Source organism: Pongo abelii, chromosome 19 (assembly GCF_028885655.2).
Source record: "Pongo abelii isolate AG06213 chromosome 19, NHGRI_mPonAbe1-v2.0_pri, whole genome shotgun sequence".
Taxonomy (NCBI): Eukaryota; Metazoa; Chordata; class Mammalia; order Primates; family Hominidae; genus Pongo; species Pongo abelii.
The window spans coordinates 65,022,617-65,049,232 of NC_072004.2; the positions used below are offsets into that span (position 1 = coordinate 65,022,617).

At 38.0% G+C, this 26,616-nt stretch overlaps 1 protein-coding gene across 11 annotated transcripts in view; it reads left to right on the forward strand.

Moving 5' to 3' along the window:
* Positions 1–26,616, forward strand: part of SPAG9 (sperm associated antigen 9) — a 153,725-nt gene that overhangs the window by 98,542 nt on the left and 28,567 nt on the right. For all 11 annotated transcript variants that reach the window (XM_024234703.3, XM_024234705.3, XM_063718135.1 and 8 more), the window contains 11 exons: positions 763–862; positions 6,633–6,754; positions 13,645–13,702; positions 14,926–15,078; positions 15,894–15,945; positions 19,026–19,156; positions 21,120–21,176; positions 22,220–22,393; positions 24,128–24,257; positions 25,299–25,388; positions 25,611–25,778. In XM_024234703.3, the coding sequence (XP_024090471.2) occupies positions 763–862; positions 6,633–6,754; positions 13,645–13,702; positions 14,926–15,078; positions 15,894–15,945; positions 19,026–19,156; positions 21,120–21,176; positions 22,220–22,393; positions 24,128–24,257; positions 25,299–25,388; positions 25,611–25,778 (1,235 nt within the window). The remainder of the gene's footprint in view (positions 1–762; positions 863–6,632; positions 6,755–13,644; positions 13,703–14,925; positions 15,079–15,893; positions 15,946–19,025; positions 19,157–21,119; positions 21,177–22,219; positions 22,394–24,127; positions 24,258–25,298; positions 25,389–25,610; positions 25,779–26,616) is intronic.

Consider the following 26,616-nt stretch of genomic DNA (forward strand, 5'->3'; position numbering starts at 1 on the left):
GGTTCTGCATCTGTAGATTGAAAATATTTGAAAAAAAAAATGATAGCTGTGCCTGTACTAAACATGTACATACTTTTTTCTTATTATCCCCTAAACAGTACAGTATGACAATTATTTACATAGCGTTTACATTGTATTACGTATTATAAATAATCTAGAGATGATTTAAAGTATATGGGAGGATATTGATAAGTTATATGCAAATACAATCCCATTTTATATAAGGGACCTGAGCATCCATGGATTTTGGTATTGTGGTGGGTTCTGGAATCAATCCCCCATGGATACTGAGATAAGACTGCACTTAATTGTATTCAATTGTAAATAAGCTTAAAAGTGGTAATGTTTAAATAGTCTTGGAGAGAAACTATTGGGGCCGGGAGCTGGGGGCCAGGAGGTCACAGAGCCTAAAAGACGGGAGGACAGTTCTTTTCTGTCCCCTATCTTAGTTTAGTCTTTGTCTTTAGTTTCTTTAAATTCCATCTTTTAAATAAGAATGAAAGCAGGGCCTTGGATACATTGTACTGTGTGTTCCACGAAACACAAAGGAAAACTTTCTTTGGTTGCTTATTTTTGATACGATCTGTTAACTGACTATGTGATATATTGTATAATGCTGTATTTCCTAAAAGCCAGTCTTGCACATTTTAAAAAAATGTTCAAATGAACATTTGAACATTTACAACCATAAAACAACAGGATTTTTCTATTGGGGTACTATGTAATATATGTATTGTTTATTTCATCATGTCCTTTTTTAAGGCTCTGCTGAAAATGAAGAAAAGTCAGAAGTTCAAGCAATCATCGAGTCTACTCCTGAGCTGGATATGGACAAAGATCTCAGTGGATATAAAGGTTCAAGGTAACATAAATGTTAGATGAAGACATATTCTGCAGCCCCCCCACCCCCAACTCCCATAAACACTGTTCTCCAGTCTCTGGACAAAATGGATTCAGATGTTTTGTTGAAGAAATGTTAGTATTATATTCTAATTCCTATTCTTGAAACTGGACGCTGTACATGGTTTAAATTTTTTGTTAAATGTTATCTTTGCAGGATCACAAATTAGGTGTATGAGCAGGAAGGATGGTGTCTTAGTCTATTTTGTACTGCTATAGCAAAATACCAGAGTGGGTAATTTGTATATTTATTTATTTGTTTATTTATTTGTTTATTTTTTTGAGGCGGAGTTTCGCTCTTGTTGCACAGGCTGGAGTGCAATGGTGCAATCTCGGCTCACCACAACCTCCGCCTCCCAGGTTCAAGCAATTCTCCTGCCTCAGCCTCCTTAGTTGCTGGGATTACAGGCATGTGCCACCACGCCTGGCTTATTTTGTATTTTTAGTAGAGACGGGGTTTCTCCATATTGGTCAGGCTGCTCTCGAACTCCCAACCTCAGGTGATCCACCCATCTCGGCCTCCCAAAGTCCTGGGATTACAGTCGTGAGCCACTGCGCCCAGCCTTGTTTATTTTTTTGAGACGGAGTCTCGCTCTGTAGCCCAGGCTGGAGTGCAGTGGTGCAGTCTCAGCTCACTGCAACCTCTGCCTCCCAGGTTCAAGTGATTCTCCTGCCTCAGCCTTCCGAGTAGCTGGGATTATAGGCACCCACCACCACGCCTAGCTAATTTTTTTTTGTATTTTTAGTAGAGACGGGGTTTTGCCATGTTGGCCAGGCTGGTCTCAAACTCCTGAGGTGATGAGCCTGCCTTGGCCTCCCAAAGTGCTGAGATTACAGGCGTGAGCCACTGCACCTGGCCAATTTATAAAGAACAGAAATTAATTTTCTCACAGTTCTGGAGGCTAGGAAGGCCAAGATCAAGGTGCTGGCAGGGTCAGGTGTCTGGTGAGGGCTGCTCTTTGCTTTCAAGTTGATGCCTTGTTGCTGCATCCTCTGGAGGGGAGGAACTGTGTGTCCTCACATAGAAGAAGGACAAGTGAGCCCTGAACGCTAGATAAAGCCTCATTATTCTATAAGGACCCCAATCCTATTTATAAGGGAGAAGCCCTTATGGCCTAATCACCTCTTGAAGGCCCCATCTTAATACCATCACATTGGCAACAGCTGCATTTTATAGGGGACGCATTCAAACTATAGCAGATAGGGGAAAAAAGACAGCCAAGACATATCCCATACTTTCTGTAACTTGAAGAAACCAAGAAGCAGGAGTGAAGGAAGTAACAGAGTGGACATGGCAGGTGCTACTTTGAGGGCGTGAAACAGACCTTTGGCTATGGAGCATGCTTATTTTAGGGCCAGCAGCCGGGGACTCCAGCCTGCCGGACACTTGAGTCCAGCCCCCTCTTGACTGGGGCTTGTTACTCACAAGATTGCATTGTCCCAGACACTAACTTGGGGCCAAGGCCCCTCCGTCTAGCCCTTACCTGGAGTTTGTGCATGTTTCCTGCTGCTGGGTGGGTTCAGAAGGTGATTTCTTTTTTATGTGTACATATGCTAAATAAGTGTAATTTAAAAAACAAAACAAAAAAGTTTGAACAAACTTTTGTACCTTCCCCCAGATCAGGAAGAGAGAATGTACTTCCATCTTGAGAACTGTAATCTCATTATTGGAAGAAATTAGTCTCATTTTAGTATCATTTTACATGGGAAGGCTGTTTAGTGGTAGGAAGAAAATGGTTAGATCTCATCTTTTTTTTTTGAGATGCAGCCTCGCTCTGTCGCCTAGGCTGGATGCAGTGGTGCTATCTCAGCTCACTGCAACCTTCACCCCACTTCCACCCCCACCCCCTCCCCCGGGTTCAAGCGATTCTCCCACCTCAGCCTCCCAAGTAGCTGGGACTACAGGCACACACTGGGCTACTTTTTGTATTTTTAGTAGAGATGGGGTTTTACCACGTTGGCCAGGCTGGTCTTGAACTCCTGAGCACCAGTGATCCGCCTGCCTCAGCCTCCCAAAGTGCTGGGAGATTAGATACCATCTTAATCAGGATTATCCAAAATACATTCATGCTCAAGAATGTCAGACAGGAGCTACTGCCTTTCTTTTCATTTCTTCCATAAAGTTTATCCTTTAATTAATTAATGACTATAAAAATACAAGCCATTTATTGATCTCTGTTAAGCATTGTGCAGTCAGTACGCTGTAGTGGTTAAAAGCATAGACCCTAGAGTAAGACTGCGTGGGTTCAAATCCTGTCTTGGATTTGAATCTTAGATATGTTTTCTCATCTATAAAACAGCATTGTGTTAATACCTCAGATGGTTGTGAGGGTTAAATGAATCAATATATGATAAATCATTGCAAAATGCCCCATTCAATAAATGTGAAGTAATATTGTTTTATCATGATTTTATATAATTTGATCCTAATTACAACCTTATGAGGTAGATCTTTTTATCCTTATTTTATAAATAAAGAGACTTAGAACTTGTTCAAAGTAGCTTGTCCCAGATTACCAAGCTAGCAAGAGGTGGACCTGGGATTCAAATCCAGAACCCTCTGTCTCTCTGTCTCTCTCAGACAGGTTCTCATTCTGTTGCCACTCTTTTTCCTGGATCCTACATCACCCTGCTTCTTGATTTATGCCTTTGTTTTGACAGAGCATATCCTTACTAGCTTTCTGGGTAAAGGGTGCACAACTCTATCACTTCTTAGCTCTCTCTTATGCTGTTTGTCTTCAGGTATCTAAAATAACATCCCTCCTTCATCCCTCCCTTTTTCAGCTGAGATTCTGTGAGAAAATGCGGTCCTAATGCCCTAAGGCATCTCTTGTATATAATGAATTAGCTATGCTCCTGTGCGTCTAGAATAGGACTCTAGGTATGTACTTACCTTGGGAGAATGGAGAAGATACTCACTTAAATCCTTTTCTGTATTTTGTAGATCAAATAAGGAACCCTGGTTGAAAAAGGCTGTGATGCTAGCTGTTGGCTTTCTATAGTAGATGAGGATATAATGCCTAAACCACCATCCTTTCATCCTCCTAATATTATATTTCAAATTCTGTTAAATTAATTATTTATATCAGTATGACTATATAAAATTAATCTGTAATTCTACTTAGCCACAGAATACAGTATAATTACATTTCGTTTCCTTTTTTATTTTTTTCCCTCCTCCAAGACGGAGTCTCGCTCTGTCACCCAGGCTGGAGTGCAGTGGTGTGATCTTGGCTCACTGCAACCTCTGCCTCTCAGGTTCAAGCAATTCTCCTCCCTCAGCATCCTAATTGGGATTACAGGCGTGCGCCACCATGCCTGGCTAATTTTTGTATTTTTAGTAGAGACGGGGTTTCACCATGTTGATCAGGCTGGTCTCAAACTCCTGACCTCATGATCCACCCGCCTTGGCCTCCCAGTGCTGGGATTACAGGCGTGAGCCACCGCTATGGCCCGTTTCATTTCTTTTACAACTTTTTGTTCTTCTGAAATTAATAAAGCCTTGGGTTATTTTGTTTCTTTTCCTTATGTTTCTGTGGACCTGTTATTAAATCATTGGCAGACACTATGCAATTCATAAATGTAAAAGTCCCCAGTATGACCAAACACAAAACCTGTCTGTTTCCTAGGGCTCACTCTCCTGCAGCCTCCTATTCCCATTCTCCAAGTGAGACTGCTGTCATATTTGTTCTGGTTCTGGAATATGCCCTCACTATCATCCCTGGAATTCTTTTCACCTTTCTCCTCTGTTGTATCTTTTGTTTCCTGGATGCCACATCATCCTGCTTCTTGATTTATGCCTTTGTTTTGATGGAACATATCCTTACTAGGTTTCCAGGCAAAGGGTGCATGACAAGTAAATTTTTTTTTTTTTTTGAGCACTATGAACTTGAATGTTACAAATTTCATAAGAAGACATACTTGATAGTTTGGCTAGATAAAGAACTATGGGTTGGGAGATTTTTTTCCCATCAGAATTGCAAAGACATTACTTCATTTTCATGTTGAGTTCAGGGTGTTGTTATTTGAGTTCTTGCTCATTTTTATATACTCTGAAATCTTTTAAGATTGTCACTTTCTTGATTTTTAAAAAATTAATGATGCTGTGCTTGGTGTAGGGGTCTTTTTTGTATCTTCTTATATGAAGTAAGTCTTTTCATCTGAACATTCCTATCTTCCAGTTCTGGGAAATTTTCTCTCTTTCTTGTTATTGCTGTTTCTTCTGCTCTCGTTCTGGAACACCTCTTAGGTATGCATTGAACATCCTGGAGTGACTGTCATAATTTATTTTCTCCCCTCTTTCCTGTCTCTTTTATTTTGTACTAATTGCTGGCAGATTTTTTTTAAACCCTCATTCTTTTTTTTTTTTTTTCCAAATTCTTTTTCTTGGTTGGTACTTTTTATACCATCTTGCTATTTTACGAATGCAACATTTATTCTGAAGAAAATTAAGTGCTTTGTTTTTTTTTTGTTGCTGCTGCCTGCATTGTCTTTTTTTGCTCTTAGTGTCTCTGTCACATCCTCTTTGTTTTGGGCCCTTTCTTTTAAAATAGAGGCCTTCTTTAGACATCTGGTACTCTGTGGCTATTTTATTCATACTTAAGTAAATAATGCTGATTCTCCACTTTCCTGCCTATAACATTTAAACTTGGCTTCCATTATTAGGGAGCTGTGCCAAGAGAAGGGAGGTCTCACTGTTCTGGAGGATTGTGTCTAGGTCCTGTACTGCCTTTTGTACAGTTTTTTTAATCCTGTCCTTCTGTTTCATGTTCCTCCCTGCATGCCCTCCCTGTGGTTGCTGGTGCCTTCAAGTCCTAGGCCTTTCGGGTTCTGGCAGCATATTGACCTCCTCCCTAAACCCCAGTGGCTTAGGTTTCAGTTTTCTCTGGTCTATTAAATCACTTTCTACTGTTTGCCCATCTGTTTTCCATCTTACAGAATTTTGTTCACATTTCATCTGCTATAGTTTCTTTTTCTATTCTCTTTGTCCTTTTGGGTGTATACCTTTTTAATTTCTTAACTTTCATTTTAGCTGAGCTTCTGAGTTATTAGGTGATAAATGACTATGTTCTCTCCACCATATTTAACTGGAAATGGTCTACAGAGTTTTTTCTATTAATAATAGTATTCAGGCACAAACATATACACTTCCCCATTCCCCTATACACCCCTGCAAAATAGGGCATATAGTATATACACTGTTTTGCAACTTGATTAAAAAAAAAACAAAACCTTTGTATAATGGGTTTCTTTAGTTTATAAAGCTCTATTTATGTTTTTAACCTTAAAGGTAAAAATTTTAATTTTATATGTGTATAACTTACCTCATCCGTCCCCTGTTAACAGTCATTTAGGTCATTTCAGTTTTTGCCACTATGAGAAATGCTACTCTAACCATCTTTTACATACATAATTGCCTTCTTGTGACATAGGTAATCTATGGGAAGCACTGAGACCAGCACCTAGTATAGAGCAGAGGAGCTGCCATTATTGCTTGTGTTTGCTGGGATCACACAACAAAAACATTCTATAATTGCTTCACCAGCTATTTCCGTGGAGCTTAGTGAGAATTTCTTAGGAAGCCTTTGAGAAATCTTTTTAAGTTATATTTTCTAGTAAACGTAAATTATAGGTAAGGAAGTCCTATGTAGCTTAGCCTATTGTATTCATTTTACAGTGTCAAAAAAGTCTTTGTCATTTGTTGATTTGGTTTTGTTGTTCTTGTTGCATAGCACTCCCACCAAAGGCATAGAGAACAAAGCTTTTGATCGCAATACAGAATCTCTCTTTGAAGAACTGTCTTCTGCTGGCTCAGGCCTAATAGGAGATGTGGATGAAGGAGCAGATTTACTAGGTATGATAGCTCATCTGAAGAAATATCATACTGTTTTTAAAATTGATTTTTTAAATGATTTAATTGAAAAGTCCTTTAAAATGTCCCCAACTGCTCAGTGGTACAGGGTTATTGCCCTTTTAGGTAATTATTGGGAACATATTCTTTGTGATCATGAAAGTTTTAAATGAAAGCACCTTTGCATATGGGTATGCTTAAAACTGAATTGCATTTAAATTCATGTTTTGAATTCATACAACACAATTTATTGAACTCCTGCTGTATTCCAAAACAGATAACTACACATAAGAACATTGTGATGTGTGTGTGTGTGTGTGTGTGTGTGTGTGTGTGTATGTGTGTGGGTATGGATTGATGCCTAGTTATCCCCTGGCTTACATAAATTTCATTATATTCTGTTGACTTTAATTAAATAAGAAATTATAACACTTGATTTTTCTAAGTTTTCTCAGAGTATATTATGTTTTAGCCCTATGGTAAATATAATCATTTTAAAGTTTGTGTTCTAGAAGAATACATGGTTTGAAAAGAATATTGCATTTGGCTCTTAGACTATTTGCCTGCTGACCTTTGCCAAGTGTCTTAACCTTTTTGGACCTTAATTTCTTTGTGTGTAAAATGAAGGAGCTGGACCCTAGTTCAGGAATCTGGCAAACTGCCGCTTATGGGCCAAATACAGCTGACTCCTTGTGTGTGTGTGTGTGTGTAAATAAAGTTTTATTGGAACACAGCCACCACCATTTACTTATTGTCTGTGGTTGCCTTTGCCTACCAACAGCAGAGTTGAGTAGGCAACTGAAACCTAAAGCCTAAAATATTTACTGTCTGGCCCTTTATAGAAAGAGTTTGCCAACCCCTGCCCTAGATGATCTCTGAAGTTCCTTTCAGTGCAAGGTTCTGGCTCCTATGAATTAGTTTTGGTATACCTTCCTTATAACTTAGGACCCTATAGAAATTAAAAATGGAATTAAAAATATATACCTTTGGAGATACTAAGCTAAAAAAATTTGTATCTATTGGTAGAATGATAGTACAGACTACACTGTTCTCAGAAGGTTTCGTTTGTTAATTGTTATGACTTTGGAGTGCAGTGACATTGCTTGCATTATTTTATGTTAAATTTATTGATTGCCGGTTATGTCCTTGACATTGTAAAGTGTTTTTGAAGGAAAACACAAGTTCTATCTAAATGTCTATCTAGGCCGGTTGCAGTGGCTCATGCCTGTAATCCCAACACTTTGGGAGGCCAAGGCAAGTGGATCGCTTAAGCTCAGGAGTTTGAGACCAGCCTGGGCAACATGGCAAAAAATATCAAAATTAGCCAGGCATGGTGGAGTATGCCAGTAGTTCCAGCTACTTGGGAGGCTGAGGTGTGAGGATGGCTTGAACCCGGGAGGCAGAGGTTGCAGTGAGCCTAGGTTGCACCACTGCACTCCAGCCTGGGTGACCGAGCCAGATCCTGTCTCATAAAAATAAATAAATAGATAAATAAATAAATAAGTATCTAGTAAGAGAGATTGCAAGTATTTTAAGTACATATAGTTAGACAGAAAGGGATTGTCACCATTAAAGTTTAAGTAAAACTTTGGAAGAAATTGAATGAATTGCGTTTCTCATGGAGGGCTAAGAAAGTTTTAATTCTTTTTTTTTTTTTTTTTTTTTTGAGACATAGTCTCACTCTTTTGCCCAGGCTGGAGTGCAGTGGCGCGATCTTGGCTCACCACAACCTCTGCCTCCCTGGTTCAAGTGATTCTCCTGTCTCAGCCTCCTGAGTAGCTGGGACTAAAGGCACATACCACCATGCCTGACTAATTTTTGTATTTTTAGTAGAGACGGGGTTTTACTATACTGGCCAGGCTGGTCTCAAACTCCTGACCTCGTGATTCGCCTGTCTTGGCCTCCCAAAGTGCTGGGATTACAGGCGTGAGCCACCGCGTCCGGCCTGAAAGTTTAATTCTTAAGGAATACTCCATTTTTATATTTAATTTTATGTTTTAATTTTAGTTGACATCAAATTATACCTGAAAAGTTTCTTTTAAGACATAATTGGTTTAAGAAACTAACTCCCTGGCAAAATTGAGGAGCAGATGAAAAAATGTTAGAAGAATTTTAAAATGTATATTCAGTGCAGTAAAATTCACCAGAATCAATATACATCACCCCACAAAATTCCTTTATGCTGTCTGTTTGTATTAACAAGAATGAAGTACTTCTGAATATAATTTGTACACTGTGTTACCTCATAATGCAGTAATGAGTGATAAAATGTTTAAGGTTGGTGGCCCCAAACTTTCTTTTTTTATGAAGTATTTAGAAGCCCCATAGTACTTAGAAATATCTGTTGTCTTTTAAATCAATTAAAAGTAATATCCTGATGCTTTGGTTTCTTTTCCACTTTGAAGATAAGAAACAGACTACAAACTATCTTTTCCATTTTGTAGATGTTGATACATTTATCTCTAGAATAGTCCAGATTAGAATATTTTAATATATTACTGTAAGTTTAGTTACTTATGAATATTTTTGGTCAAAGATGGTAAATAAAAATGTTCCTAGCTGGGCACGGTGGCTCATGCCAGTAATCCCAGCTCTTTGGGAGACCGAGGTGGGCAGATCACCTGAGGTCAAGAGTTCGAGATCAGCCTGGCCAGCTTGGTGAAACCCCATCTCTACTAAAACTACAAAAATTAGCTGGGCATTGTGGCGTGCACCTGTAATCCCAGCTACTTGGGAGGCCAAGGCAGGAGAATTGCTTGAACCTGGGAGGTGGAGGTTGCGGAGAGCCAAGATTGCACCACTGCACTCTAGCCTGGGTGACAGAGCAAAACTCCGTCTCAAAAAAAAAAAAAAAAGTCCTTGGCTTCTCTTCTGTGTAATTCAGTGATAACAAATTTGAATCATTATATATGGACTCAGTACTTAGATTACTGTTTTTTTTTGAGGCGAGATCTCACGACGTTGTGTAGGCTGTCCTGGAACTCCTAGGCTCAAGGAATCCTCTTGCCTATAGCCTCCCAAGTAGCTGGGACTACAGGCATGCACCATCATGCCAGCGCAACCTTTTTCTGATTTTACTAATTTAAAAGAATCTCAACAATTTGTCCTTTCTCTTGATTGGTGTCTCATCCCTCAACTTTCTTATTTAAAACTCTCTTTACTGGGTTTCTGTGATATCAACTTGCCTGTGTCCTTTCCTGTCTCAACTCTTACCTTTTCAGTCATCTTAACAGGATCCGCTTCCTTTGCTCATCTTTCAGGTATCAGCGCTCCTGTCCTAGGCCTGATACTTTGTTTGAGAAATCATGTTTGCTGTCATTGTTTCTTGGTTTTCATGGCTAATTACTCCCAAGTTTTTATCTCCTTCCCAGATCTTTTTCTAGAGCCCAAGACTATTATTTCCTAATTGCATGCTAGACACCCCTAAGATGACTTGGAGGGCTTTATGTTTGACATGTATAAAGCTCAGTTTGTTATCTATATTGTTCTGTCCCCCAAGGCTGCTCTTGGACCAACAGGCACTGTTTTAGTGAATGAATAGCTCTCCATCCTGCACCTCTCACTTTCCCTCACAGCCAATCACCAAGGCTTGTTTGTTCCCTCTCCTAAATGTGTGTGTGTATACATACATATATATATATATATTTTTTTTTCTTTTCTTTTCTTGCCTTGCTTAAGTGATACATCCTCCAGGAATTCTGCCTTGATCCCCTAATTAAAGCTTAGTTTTCCCTGAAATGCATTCCCGTGGCACTGCATTTTATTATACCACTCTTCATACTTTACTGTTATTTTTTAGGTACCTGTCTCCCTGGACAGACTATAAGCTCAATGTGGCTGAGACAACTGTGTCTTTGTTCACTGTTGCATATTTAGCACATAGCAACTGAGTGAATGGGATTGTCAAATAGTTCTGACTGTTTTGTTTCACCTCAAAATTGGTGATTCTTCTCCTTTTGGGATTAAATATTCTTTACAGGTGAATTTGTAAGAGAGCAATGTACCTTTGGAAAAACACACATGTAGAACTAGATAAACTTGTGCATCTTCTCAAGGGATTACCATATAACTCTGAAGCTCATCTATGGACCTAGCTGGAGAATCAGTGTTAAAATCCAAATGAAACTTCGGTGATTTTAAAAACTGCCAGGCAGTTTTTTATTTTTTTTGTTTGTTTTTAATAAGTAAAGTTTTCAAATGTATTAGACCTAAGTTTGTGCTTCATTTAAGTCTTGAATAGAAATGAGGCCACTTTATGTTTTTCTTATAAAGAGTTATTGATCATTTCAAAATGAAATTTTAGATAATCCTATTGGTTATATATTCAATTTATACATCATATGTTAAGATAATTCTTCATTGGGAATGTGTACATTTAATGTAAACTTTATTCATTTATTTTTGCCATCTCGGAAAGGCTTTATTTCTACTTTATCCGGGTCTCATGCAGACTCAAGGCACCATCATGTGTTTCCATTTGGTATCCTCATGACTTTTTGTAGTGTTTTCCCTTAAGAGTAAGATCTGTACATTGCCAGTTAATCTTTTAACGATAATTTAAAAATGTTGTTGCTGTTGTATCATTGATGCAAAAAGACCAACAATAAAAGTACAGTACAAGGAAATTCACAACATATTATGGTGGGACAGACTGAGTCACATTTAGGTGATGGTGAGGACGCAGTGGCAGTATATTCATGCGCCCAAAGACGTGCAAGCCAAGTAGGATAATATATGGATCATACAGTGAATTTTCTAAGCCCACTGAGGACTTTGTACCTTTTCAAAAATGTCCTGTATACCCTCCAGTTTACAGAATATCTGTCTTGTCTACTGGCTTCATGGCTAATGTAAACTTTAGAAACTATATTATAGGATTTGTTCTTCCTGTAGCACACATTTCAATTTTTTTCCTTTTTATAAATATTTACACTTCATTGTGTTTAGTTAATGGTTTCTCTACATCTTGTCAATTTCTTTGTTTCCTCTCTCTCATTTTAAAGTAAATGAGTTTAGTTCTTGCTTTCTGAAAACAATCTAATTGAGATTCTCATTCATTTTTCTCTTGGGCTGCTTACCTAGGGGAATATTCTGGTGTGTATGATTTTGAATATTTTAATATTACTGCTTTTTTAATAGGTGTTCTTGGCTGCTGTTCTCATCTAATGCTTTCTCATCATTTTTTTCTGCTCAACTATTTTTTTGCCTTTCATATATTTTCAGCTTTCACGCTTATCTAAGTGCTTGAGAGTTTATAGCGAACATAGTTACTATATAAACTTTTTTCAACCAGTCTACATTCTTATTTCTTCTGTCTCTATAACTTTATTAAAAAGTTAACATTCCCAGCCATTGTATCTACAAAGGAAGAAAAAGTTAGCATTAGTGTTTAAAGCAAATATCTTGCCAAAGATCATTTTGGAGTTAGAATTTGGAAACTTTTTTGGGACTTTTATTTTGTTTTGTTTGGTTTCAGTTTGTGGGTAATACATAGGTAGATGATTAGTCTATTTCTGATATTTAATTCTTTCTGGTGTAAGTACCCTGATCTTTGAGAAAATTAGAATATAGACAAAATATGAGTCCAGGTGCACAGAATATGTAGCATTCCTAGTTTGGCTGTATTTGTTTTAAGTAATTTTTAAATCATTTGGAAAATTACCTTTTTTAAAATAAAAGGACATGTTAACTCCTTTGTCTTATGTAGTTTTCTTTAGAAAGATTTCTTTCCTGTTTACTTGGGTTATGATTATTACTTCTTCCATTGTATGTGATTTTCCAACATTATTAGCTCACAATTCCTTGAAGTTGAGTGACTGGTGGGTTTTGTTTTGTTTTGTTTTGCTTTGATTTTTTGTTTTTTGAGTGATATTCCCTAGTGTGTTATTTCATTTCTTCAGTTTCTTAGGAAAAGCAAATTAATAGCTTTCTTCTCCCTAAAGACCACTCCGTTGGATCTTGCATTGGATGCTCTACATGCTTATCTCACAGTAGTCATTAAAATGCCAAACACGATCGAAGACATTCACTCAAGTGATAACTGAACATTATTATTTTATAGGTGGCACTTTGAAGGAAAGTTTGTATTGTTAATTGAAGATTTTCAATCTAATTATAGTTAATTTTATTGTGAGAAAGAATTGGTAAAGCATTTTTTAGGTATATCAGCATCCTTATGAATGAAGGAAATCATCTTTATTTCTGTCTTTTGCACATCATTATGCATTAAATCATAACATTGTGAGTCCAGATGTTTTTCATATCATGTATAAAACTTTATAGATTAATAATCTGTTTTCATGCTGTTTCTTACGTAAAACATTTCTTGTTCTTTGTTTTTGCTTTACATGGAATGCATGGGCTTTAAGACCATAATTTCTTTGGTAAGGTTTCATCTGCCTTGGGGTTCTATCTTTCTTTAGCCTTGTTTTTGCCTGTTCTCTATTAATAAGGTCTAATTTTTAGGCAAAAGCCTACAAGGTCAGATGTGATTTAGAAACAATTTCGATCCATATTAAAGCTGTTCTTTTTTACCCTATATAATGTTGGAATATTAGAATATTTGGCAGAAAAGTCTTGATCCTTTTGAAATATTATCTATGAGAAATATAGACTAACAGATATTGAAAATTGGCCTCATTCCCTAGCAAGCCGATGCAAATTTAAAAAAGAAATTGGCCAACAAAATCTTTAGCCTTGTTCGTAATGAATAGTTATTTATAATTTTATAATCTATTAAAGTAGGTCCATCAAAGGAAATTATAGACAAAATAAAATTAATAAAGGACAGATAAAATTTCTAAAATAAAACTTGTGACTATAGCTTATATTTTAAATGTATATAATTATTGATGCATTTATTTTCAAAGTCTTTATCTTTTTTCTTTTGATAGGAATGGGTCGGGAAGTTGAGAATCTTATATTAGAAAATACACAACTGTTGGAAACCAAGTAAGTATATATGAAATTTTAACAGAAGATAAAGAATTTTCTTCTTGTCCAAGTCAATGACACTTCATCATTTTAACGTAATACTAATGGAATCTCCCTGTCCCATCTCGTTCCCCAACTCTGAGTGTACACACACACACACACACACACACACACACACACACACACACACACACACACACACACACACACACACACACACACACACACACACACACACACACACACACACACACACACACACACCACCCCACCCCCAATGCTGGGACCTACATTGCCCTGTTAGATATGTTACACACACACACACACACACACACACACACACACACACACACACACACCACCCCACCCCCAATGCTGGGACCTACATTGCCCTGTTAGATATGTTCCCTTGCCCTGTTTTTTTGTAGAAACACAGATTGTCATCTCCTTTTCACTTTATAAGTATCCATGCGTTTTTCTTAATCTTCTAGATTTGTCCTGGTTTTACACTTTTTTTGCTCCCTCCCTTAACATTTGTCTGTTTTCTTATCTCTTCTCCTGGGGTTTCTTTTATTTCCACACAAATATTTTGATGTATACTCAGCCTTCCTCTTCAGAGCTGTCTTCCATAGCTGTGCATTCTTGGGTGCAATTTGTGGAGTCTTAACCCCTCAGACACATTTAGTGGGACAGATCCCCAGTCATGTGGAAAAGCTGACTGGGTTCCTTTGTCAGTTTGCTGTGTCAGAGCAACTTTGGAACATCTGTGTATATCCAAGACAGAATGCAGTTATAATAAGGTCCTATACCCACCATACCCAAAGGAACTGGATCTCAGGTTTTTTTCTTCAGCGTAGACTGTCTTAACTTTCCAGTTTAAACTGTTTTCTCATTATTTATTAAAGGTAACATCAAGAAATAATTTTACTTTATTGATTGGGTAATATATTCTGAGGAATTATTAACAATAGTAACCTTTTGAATGCTATTTTTAAAATTTAATCTTCTCACTTTTTAGTAATTGATAGTCTGTCTTGTTTTATTCATTTGATAAATGAGTAAAACCTTAGACTGTTGCTTTGTGTTCTTTTTGCATTTATCTACAAACAACATCGGATAGAATGTCTTGAAGTATTAAATTATTCATCTTTATGGTTGTACAGTTTAGTCTACAAAGGAATAGCTGAAAGATGGAAAGAATATTTATTTGTAATGATGCACTTGAAATATGTGTTTCTTAGAAATGCTTTGAACATAGTGAAGAATGATTTGATAGCAAAAGTGGATGAACTGACCTGTGAGAAAGATGTGCTGCAAGGGGAATTGGAGGCTGTGAAGCAAGCCAAACTGAAACTAGAGGAAAAGAACAGAGAATTGGAGGAAGAGCTTAGGAAGTAAGTTTTAACTGTGTTGTTCTAAACCAAACTCTTTGCCGGTTATGCCACAGAGGGTTACAGATGTAACCCTGAGACTGAGACCTTCTGTCCACTCAAGCCTGGAAGGCCAAGAGCTGCCTGGGAGAGGGCAAAGTGCCCCAGCCCATTGCCTCTGCTGTGAGCAGGCCCCTCCAGTTGCTAGCCTGTCATCTAAATATTATTGTCTTTTGTTTTTTGTTTTTTTGAGACGGGGTCTCACTCCTGTTGCCCAGGCTGGAGTGAAGTGGCAAGGCCTTGGCTCACTGCAACCTCTGCCTCCTGAGTTCAAGCGATTCTCTTGCCTCAGCCTTCTGAGTAGCTGAGATTACAGGTGCCTGCCACCACACACAGCTAATTTTTGTACTGCTAGTAGAGACAGGGTTTCGCCATGTTGGCCAAGCTGGTCTTGAACTCCTGACCTCAGGTGACCCACCTGCCTCGGCCTCCCAAAGTGCTGGGATTACAGGCGTGAGCCACTGCACCCGGCCTAAATATTGTTATTTTTTATGTCTGTAATGATGCAAAAAGAGTTAGAGACTGTTCAAACATCTTTGTTTTGATAATAAGGAAATTTAAAACATTATTTTTTTATCCCACTTTCTTTAATACCTGTTTATTTCTGAACAATGCTATGATATGATGATACTCCACCAAATGAAGGTGGCTAAATACCCTGTTTGGGAAAAGAAAAATAATCCTTTAGTGGTAGTTAAAATTGTTGAACTACTCTTATTTTTTTGAAAAGATGAGCTCAATTCAAATAACATGTTTTGTTTTGTTTTTTTCCCCACTAGAGCTCGGGCAGAAGCTGAAGATGCAAGGCAAAAAGCAAAAGATGACGATGATGTAGGTTTACAATTTTGGACTTCTTTTCTTACCTTACCATGTTTTGGTATTTCGGGAAGATCTTCCTAAGTAAGCTTTGGATATAATACTATAAAGATTTTTAAAAGTCAGGAAACATGTTTATGGTCATGAATAGGATAGCTCATGCTTCTACATGGTATCCAGATGCTGAGCTTTCTAGTTCCATGCAGTGTGCTCATTTTCCCTCTGTGCCTCTGTGCTCTACCTGTATTTGCATGTTCAAATTTGAGGACCAACTGGGACATTTTGGGGTTTTTGGTTGTTGTTATTGTTGTTTTGTTTCAAATTTTGATTTAGAAATATGAAAGCTTAATAATAAAAATTATTTAACAGTATTAAAAAGATGAAGTCTAGAACTTTAGTACTAGTCAATTAGTTCATATTGTTGTGAACATAAGTACAAAAGAATAAATATGAGCTTCTTGCTAATATCCTTAGCATACTCCTAGTCTTTTTTTTTTTTGAGACAGAGTCTCAGTCTGTCACCGAGGCTGGAGTGCAGTGGTGCGATCTCAGCTCACTACAACTTCCACCTCCCAGGTTCAAGCCATTCTTTTGCCTCAGTCTCCCGAGGAGCTGGGACTACGAGTCTAATTTGGCTAATTTTTTGTATTCTTAGTAAAGGCGGGATTTTGCCTTGTTGGCCAGGCTGGTCTCTAATTCCTGGCTTTAGGTAATCCACCCTGGTCAGCCTCCCAAAGTGCTGAGATTACAGGTGTGAGCCACCCAGCCCAGCCTCATAATCATTCTTATAACAAATGTTTGCAGGTCAAAGGTCAGACCAAAGATATGTGGTTGTTTTGGACAGAATGATCACTTGGTGCCCCTTCAATCTCTGTTTTTTAATATCTTATGTAATGATACACACAAAAACATGTAAGACATGCAGATTATGAATCATAATAAATTAACATTGTGAACCTACCACCCAATCTGATAATTAGAACATTACTAGACATTGAACTATTCTGTGTTCCTCCCCTGCAGAGAAAGCTGCTATCCTATATTTATCATTTGCTTAACTTAAAAAAAAAATTTTTATCATATCACATATGTATATATGGTTTAATTTTTCCTTTTTTGTGTTTCACGCTATATTTAGTCTTGGAGACCAGCTTCTTTTCCTCAGTGGCATGTTTTTGAGATTCATCCATGTAGTACAGTGCTGTAGTTATCATTCATATTCACTACTTTATGATATCCCATTGAATGAATAGTCACAATTTATGTATTTATTTTCCTGCTAAGGAATATTTAGTTTGTCTCAGCTTTTTACAATGCTGTTGTTACAAACATTACAGTACAAGTCTCCAGGTGGGCAGGAGCAGTAGCCTTTCCAGAGTACATACCCACTAGTGGGCTTGCTGTGTTATAAACTTAAGATCTTTATCATTTGTTGTTTAACTTTATTGAAAGGAGAGGCCCAGGTTCTATAACAGAACAATAAAGGAGGAGGACTGCTAAGGGCTAAGCTTAGCGTCTTTCTTACTGTCCCAAACCTTTCAGCTTTGATCCAAAATGTGGATAATGAAAGCCTATAGGACGTTGGCTTGAGCCATGTTCCCTTGAGGTCTTACCCCTATGCTTACTCTATATTCACATATTCTGTCTAAGAGTAATTCTGGCTAATACAATTGTTTCCATCTGTTTGCATTTATGTTGGTATTTTAGCGACTCTTATAGTTGAGTACCTTGGTAACTAGGCAATAAGTTTACCCTTAATGCTGGTCTCGGGAGAGTATGTGGTTTGGTAATTTGAGATAAATGGAACTAACATAACTATTTTCTAAGTGATGATTGTTACAGAGCATGAATTAAAATAATGTTAGAGCAACATTTATTTTTTGTAGAGCCAGGGTCTCACTATGTTGCCTAGGCTGGCCTTGAACTCTTGGCCTCAAGCAATTCTATGCTTTTTTTTTTTTTTTTTTTTTTTTTAACTTCAGCCTCCTGAGTAGCTGGGACCAAAGTTTTGTGCCACCCCATACGTGGCTAATTTTTTATTTTCTGTAGAGGTGGGATCTCACACCACATTGCCAAGGCTGGTCTCAAATTCCTGGGCTCAAACTGATACTCCCAAAGTGCTAGGATTATAGGCGTGGACCATCGTGCCTGGCCCTACTGTTTTTTTTTGTTGTTGTTATTTTGTTTTTTAAAGACAGGATTGTACTCTCTTGCCCAGGTTGGACTGCAGTGGTATGGTCATGGCTCACTGCAGCTTGACCTCCCAGCTCAAGCAATCCTCCTACCTCAGCTTCCCAAGTAGCTGGGACTACAGGTGTGTGCCACCACTCCTGGCTACAGGGTTTTACTATGTTGCCCAGGCTGGTCTCGAACTAAGCTCAAGCATTCTACCCACCTCAGACTCCCAAAGGGCTGCGACTACAGGTGTGAGTCACTGCGTCCAGCCCCCTACTGTTCTTTTTATTTTTTAGCTTTATTTTTTATATATTTTTAAGAACTATGAGAACAGACCCACACTACTCTTTATGATTTCTTTATAATATGTTCAAATATGTGTGTATATATTCAGAAATTAAATTGCTGCCTTTTATCTTTGTAGTCATGAGTGATTACTTAAATCTCTTTGTTGGCTGGGCACAGTGGCTTACACCTGTAGTCCCAACACTTTGGGAAGCTGAGGCAGGAGCACCACTAGAGTCCAGTATTTCAAGACGAGCCTGGGCAACATAATGAGACCCTGTCTCTACAAAAAAATTTAAAAATGAGTCAGGCGTGTTGGCATGTACCTGTAGTCCAAGCTACTCGGGAGGCTGTGGTGGGCAGATTGCTTTAACCCAGAAGTTCGAGGCTGCAGTGAGCTATGATTTCACTGCACTTCAGGGTGGGCAACAGATCAAGACCCTGTCTCAAAAAATATATTAAAAAAAAAAACTCTTTGTTGATTTTGTTTTTATAAGGCCATTTTTCTTTAAATGATCTACTAGATTAAAAATTAAGGAATGCTTAAAAACTGAAAGATTTTGCATAACTCTGAGATAAACCACCAAGACATTTATAAGCTTCCAGAATGATATGTCATTTTCTTGTCATTATAGAGTGATATTCCCACAGCCCAGAGAAAACGGTTTACTAGAGTAGAAATGGCCCGTGTTCTCATGGAGCGAAACCAGTATAAAGAGAGATTGATGGAGCTTCAAGAAGCTGTTCGATGGACAGAGATGATTCGGTTTGTATGACAAGCACTCCATTATTTTCCTACTATTATTTTGTAGGTTTGAATATTCCTTCATTTGGAACTAAAGTCCTGCCCCGTGAGATCCAAGCCCCTTTCTCTGTTTACTAGGAGAGACTTTCTAAAGTAATACTCAGAATTAGCAACAGAATGTGATCAAAGGAGGTGCTTTTGGGGCCAGTAAGGGATCTTAGAGGATGTTACCATGACCTCTAAAAGGCAATTATTATTACTTAGGAATGATGGTCATTTTTCAAGTATAGAAATCAATACTACTTCCCCAGTAATGTCAGGAAAAGATCACAATTTCATATGCAACACAGGAAAATAAATTATTTTGACTCAGTGTCTTTCTGTAAAATACTCTTGCTTGATTTCTTTCTCTTTTCTAACTGTTCATGCCAAGTACACCCTTCCATTGGTATCTTTCAGTCAGTTGGCTCTTAAATCTCACCTGATGCTGCCATCTAATGGTCATAGTCTCAGTAATAGTGTTTCTTGAATTTAGAAAGAACTCCCGAAAAGCTTGTAAATGAGCTGCCCCCTAATTTACCCATATTTTTGAGTTTGGATTGTCATATCAGATTTACCAATAATAGTATGCATTGACATGTTGTTTTTAAGTTTATGAACACATTCTCTAATTGCCAACTTTTACTTCCTTAGGATTACATCATTTATTTCACAGTTTATGTACCCTTTACCAATGTTATATTAGAATTAAGTGTTTTAACATATCATTTTAAAATTTGCTGTAATTGTAATTGCTTATAACTGCCCATAAGGAAGATCAGTATTCTAATCTATATTTATTAGACAAGGAAACTAACCCACTAAAAAGTGTATGTTCTTAACTGCAGTATTTAGTGGATATCGAATAAATAATAAGTAAATATTCAAAAAACTGAAAGTGGACTTTATTTATTTATTTATTCGTTTATTGAGATGGAGTCTTGCTCTGTGCCCAGGCTGGAGTGCAGAGGTATGATCTCGGCTCACTGCAACCTCCACCCCCTGGGTTCAAGCAGTTCTTCTGCCTTGGCCTCCCTGGTAGCTGGGTTTCCAGGTGTGCGCTACCATGCCCAGCTAATTTTTGTATTTTTTAGTAGAGACAGGGTTTCGCCATGTTGGTCAGGCTGGTCTCGAACTTTTGACCTCAAGTGATCCGCCCGCCTCGGCCTCCCAAAGTGCTGGGATTACAGGTGTGAGCCACTCTGCCCAGCCGGACTTCACTTTCCATTGCTGTTTTTAACTCTAGCAGCCAAGTGGTAGTCAACAAATTAAAGGAAATAGTAGCTTACTTTTAACTACTGAAGTAAAGAATGTTTTTAATTTAGTTCATAACAAAAAAGTAGTGAAAAGAGAGCTCTGATTATGATGACAGAATCCCTACCACCTTATAAATCAATTTGGAATATCTTATTTTTTGAAATATTGTTGAATCACCTGTCAATCCAGTTTATCCTCTTCCCCGCTGTGGTCATCTTTCCAGTGATGGAAAAGTTTTAGTCTTGTGAAAAATGACCCCTCAGAACGCCAAAGTTTCAAGCTATTTTGTGAGAGCTCCAAGTATAGATGATAGAGACTTTTATGTAAAGATGGGAATTTACAAGACAATATTTTAATAAAAGGGAAAGTTAGAGGGTATCTTTTCAACAAAAAATTTTAAATATCATTCAGGTATGTTGGCTATCTGTCTAGCATGTATTATAATCCTCTGTCGGTAGACTAAGCTCTTTGAGGGAGGGAAGATATTTTATTTTTCTTAGTAGAATTAAAGTCAATCTTTAGCAGATTGACTGACGCATGGTAGGTCAAAGTAACTACAGTATTTATTGAATTTAATTGTTGACTCTCCTCTGTGTATCCCATGAACTTCTTGGGTCTCTTGTTCTTCAGAAAGAAAGGTAGAAAACCTCACTGATAAATATTTCTTTTCTTTTCTTTTTGAATGTAGGGCATCACGAGAAAATCCAGCCATGCAGGAAAAAAAAAGGTCAAGCATTTGGCAGTTGTAAGTATTGAAAAACAAAGATGTTAGACAGCACACGAGACAAGAAAATTACAGTCAAAATTTATTTCCAAGAATGATTTTATGTCCATTTTCTTTCCTTCATTTTTTTTTTAAACTAGGGGTAATGGTTAAGTAGCTAAACTGAACTTTTTTTTTTTTAATATATAGTGTGCCAACTCGGTAAGGCTCTTCTCAAGGACAAAAAATATGATATCGTAAGCTGCATCATGTTGATTGTGTATTTGTTGCAATCCTCTGCCAAATTTAAATAATGGGGAATTATTTAGAGACTTGAAAATGACCTGGATCCCCGTTAAATAAGTTTCTTATTGGCTGGTTTTGTGATTGTAAGAAACTTTACAAAGTGAAGATGAGAAATTTAGTGTTTGTAGAGTTTGAGTAGTATTGTGTATGTATTGAGCTTGAGTTATGTTTGTGCTAGAAGTACTATGTGTTTACTGTGATTAAAACTTACCCATTTTTGGTGAATCTGCTATTTAATGGAAGTGTCAGTTAAAAAAGAAATAGACCTGAAAGTAGTTATTTAAATTGAGCTTAATCAGAAAATGTATAAAATGTGTGTTAACATGGTAATATGTGTTCCAGTACTTGATTATAATAAGCTGTTTTTAGAACTGGCATACTAAGCTTCCATTCACGTCACACAGCCATAACCTTGCAGTTTAACAATCGCTCTTACCTTGCACCAAGTAGGAGCTAGCAAAAAAACCAAAAAAGTATATATTTATTCAGTAGGAGAAGTTTCCTCTACTTAAGAGCTTCTTGCTTTCATTATGCAAATTGCTAGTTAAAGAACAGGCACCCGCCATTCTAAGCAATAGTTTCTCTTCACTGAATGTCTGAGTTTGGCTATGAGTTACTGCTAAGGCTGCAGCGTGTGACTACAAAAACTGTTTTTGCCAGTTTCTAACTCATTGCCTTGTAAAAGTACTCTGAAATTTTCTTCAACATAAAAGTTTGTGGAAAATCAAGGATTGTTTCTCACAGTACATGTGACACACAGACATACTTTCTTCTTTTAGTTTCAGCCGACTTTTCAGCTCCTCAAGTAACACGACTAAGAAGCCTGAACCACCTGTTAATCTGAAGTACAATGCACCCACGTCTCATGTTACTCCATCCGTCAAGAAAAGAAGCAGCACCTTATCTCAGCTCCCTGGGGATAAGTCCAAAGCCTTTGATTTCCTTAGTGAAGAGTAAGTCTTTTCCAAGTTAATCATTATATTCTAAATTAAGTTAGTGGTTCAGAATATTCTTGGCCTTTTATCAGCTATAAGGATTCAGGTAAATCTGTAAAAAAATCATTTCTGGGCCGGGCAAGGTGGCTCACACCTGTAATCCCAGCACTTTGGGAGGCCGAGGCGGGCAGATCACAAGGTCAGGAGTTCGAGACCAGTCTGGCCAATATGGTGAAACCCCATCTCTACTAAAAATACAAAAATTAGCTGGGCGTGGTGGTGTGTGGCTGTAATCCCAGCTACTTGGGAGGCTGAGGCAGAAGAATCGCTTGAACCCAGGAGGTGGGGTTGCAGTGAGCTGAGATCGTGCCACTGCTCTAGCCTGGGTGACAAAGTGAGACTCCATCTTAAAAAAAAAAAAAAAAAAAAAATCATTTCTGTAACTTGGCTATCTTTAAGTAAATTACTTGTAGTCAACAGTTTTTATGAAAACTGCTTTTCAGTTTTTATAAAAGAGAAGGATTTTTTTTAAATGCCTCATTTTTGCTGGTATGATAACATTGATAAATACCTATTAATAGAAATGTGAATGGCTTTTAGAGATAAATGAGCCTTTATCCTAAATGTTTGAACATTTCTGTTGGTGTCTGAGGACTTGGTTTTCCATCCTGACTTTACTGCTCATTAGGTACAAACACTTGGGCAAATTAACCTTTCAGAGCCCCCAGTTTCTCTGTCTGTAAAATTAATCTGATAACCTATCTCAAAGGTTATTGGATCCAATTATACAGTTAACTGTGAAGTATCTGACATATAGGTAGATATGTTAACTGTGGTATATATACATAGCAGCTCATCCTATGAAAATTTAAATGGCCAAAATAATGGCAAATTATTTTCAAAATCATTTTAATAATATTTTACCTTATAACTCCAAAGTTTACGAAATCAGTTTGCATTTTTATCTTCTGAAACAAGTTAATGGGATCTAAAATCTAACCTATATCAATCTTCCTAAGCAGATATTGATTTACTCAAGTTTTAAATCACTTCTAGCACGTTTTCTGGCATTAGGATATTCTCAGTAAATATTTGTTGAATGAACAACAACAACAACAAAAAAGCCAAACATACTTAAGAATTTTCCCCTTTCATATGGCCAGCATCTGAAACCTGATATAAATTTGGTGGCTGATGATTCAATTTAATGTAACAAAGCTGCTTGCTAACCTGTTAAAGCTTAGGCACTGAATTCACTGCACAAACTTAAAAAGACCAGCTTTAGTATAACACTTTGTTTGTTTGTTTTTTGAGATGAGGTTTTGCTCTTGTCCCCCAGGCGGAGTGCAGTGGCACCATCTTAGCTCACTGCAACCTCCACCGGGTTCAAATGATTCTCCTGCCTCAGCCGCCCGAGTAGCTGGGATTATAGGTCCGCACTACTGTGCCTGGCTAATTTTTGTATTTTTAGCAGAGACGGGGTTTTACCATGTTGGCCAGGCTGCTCTCGAACTCCTGACCTCAGGCTATCTGCCCTCCTCGGCCTCCCAAAGTGTTGGGATTACAGGCATGAGCCACCGTGCCCGGCCTATTATAACACTTTTTAAGCAGCTGTTATAGTTGAAATAAACTAATTTGAAATCATGTAAATTTTTGTTGTTTTTGCTGTTTTAGTGACAGAGGAGAGATAAAACTGGGGATAAACATAATTAAATGCATTCATGTAATTAGGAAAATCTTTTTTCCTTTTAGAACTGAAGCTAGTTTAGCCTCACGCAGAGAGCAAAAGAGAGAGCAGTATCGTCAGGTAAAAGCACATGTTCAGAAGGAAGACGGTAGAGTGCAGGCTTTTGGCTGGAGTCTGCCTCAGAAGTACAAACAGGTAATATGCACATGTGGTAAGAGCATCCAGCAGGAAAGAAGAGGGCGAGTTGAGTGTGCCTGGGCATGAAGGATTCACTGTATGCATCCCAGCCCTGCTCATCTCAGCCGCATGGACTGGGCACACATTTAAGCGTGGAGGGTGGTGGTTTTCAGGCTGTTTTCTAGAGCTGTAGAACTCAAATGAAATGCTCTGAGTCTGTGAGGAGGGGAGGAGTCAATAAAGCGTGGCTAAGTGCATGGAGTTTGAGGTACCCGCTCTGCTGTAACCAGAGCAATTCTGGTTTAATATTTGAAGATTTCATTTTTTAAAAAACCAGCATCATTGTTGAAAAAATCATTGGCATGGAACTTTTCAAACTGTTCATTTAAAATTAAGTTCAGGTCTTCAGGAACTTTATCTGTCTACTCCATAATTCCTACCCCAAAAGACTCACATGTTCATGTACAAACACATATGCATGTGCACGTGTGTGCATATGTGTGAATTAGAGCCTCTTTTTGAGCTCCCATTGTATCCTGTTTATTGAATTGCTCAACTTGATTTTTCTGTTTTTCAAATAAGAATGGCAAAATTGGCTGATGCCTGTCATTGGCTCATGGTGCCTGTTATTGGCTCATGCCTATAATCCTAACACTTTGGGAGGCCAAGGTGGAGGATGGCTTGAGCTCAGGAAGTTTGAGACCAGCCTAGGCAACATAGCATGACCTCGTCTCTACAAAAAATTAAAAAAATTAGCTGGGTGTGGTGGCCTGTGCCTGTAGTCCCAGCTACCTTGGAGGCTGAGATGGGAGGGGACCGCTTAAGCCCAGCAGATTGAGGCTGCAGTGAGCCGTGATCAAGCCACTGCACTCTAGCCTGAGCAATAGAGTGACCCTGTCTCGAAAGAAAAAAAAAAAACAAAAAAACAAAAAACCTGAACTTGATTTCAAGGAGTAAATAACAGCAGTGCTTGTTCATGTCTCAGTGGACCTGTAAGAAGTTCACTTTTGATGAGGCTTACTAATGTGCCTTTTTTGCTCCTCCTTCCACCATTATTAGGTAACCAATGGTCAAGGTGAAAATAAGATGAAAAATTTACCTGTGCCTGTCTATCTCAGACCTCTAGATGAAAAAGATACATCAATGAAGGTAAGTTCATTGTGAATTAAAAGGAGATGTTTTCTAAACTCTGGGTAGTTTTTTTCTAAAACCAAAAAAGTATAAGTATTACTTCTATGGTGAGGTTATTATTCATTTTATAATTTTAGGTTATATTAAAGACCTGTATTTACAACCATTAGTTATTTTAAGAAAACATGAAAATTCTAAACATTTCTAGACTTAATATTGTTTTCTTTTTCACCTGAGAAGCTGTGGTGTGCTGTTGGAGTCAATTTATCTGGTGGGAAGACCAGAGATGGTGGTTCTGTTGTTGGAGCAAGTGTATTTTACAAGGATGTTGCTGGTTTGGATACAGAAGGCAGTAAACAGCGAAGTGCCTCTCAGAGTAGTTTAGATAAGTTAGATCAGGAACTTAAGGTAAGTGCGTGTACTAACATTTGACCTGGTTTATGAGACTATGAGTTTAACTCTTTCATCCAAAATTTGCCTCTGGGTCCAACTTCTAACTGGGATTACTATGCCCTGGCTTACTGTCCGTCAGCACCCTTTTAAAATCAATTTTATTGAGGTATAATTTACATGCAATAAAGTGTGCACTTGAAATGGGTATAGGTCAGAGTTTTGACACATGTGTACACCTATGTAATCACTACAGTGATCAAGATAATGGAACATTTTATCATTGTTCTGCTTTACCTGTTAGTTTTGTGTTGCTGTTTAGAGACAGAGTCTCGCTCTACCACATAGGCTGGAGTGCAGTGGCATGATCATGGCTCACTGCAGTGTTAACCTCCTGGACTCAAGTGATCTGTCCACCTCAGCCACCCAAGTAGCTGGGACTACACACCCACACCACCACACCTGGCTAAGTCTTTTATTTTTTGTAGAGACGATGGTTTCACTATGTTGACCAGGCTAGTCTCAAACTCCTGGCCTCAAGCGGTCCTCCCACCTCAGCCTCCCAAAGTGCTGGGATTACAGACGTGAGCCACTGTGCCAGCCTAACTGCTAGTTTTTCATCTACTAATTAATATTGATAGGTGGTTGTATTAGTCTGTATTCACACTGCTGATAAACACATACCCAAGACTGGGAAGGAAAAAGAGGTTTAATTGGGCTTACATAGGTAACCTCTGGGGAGGCCTCAGAATCATGACAGGAGATGAAAGGCACTTCTTACATGGTGGCAGCAAGAGAAAATGAGGAAGAAGCAAAAGTGAAAACCCCTAATAAAGATCAGATCTCGTGAGACTTA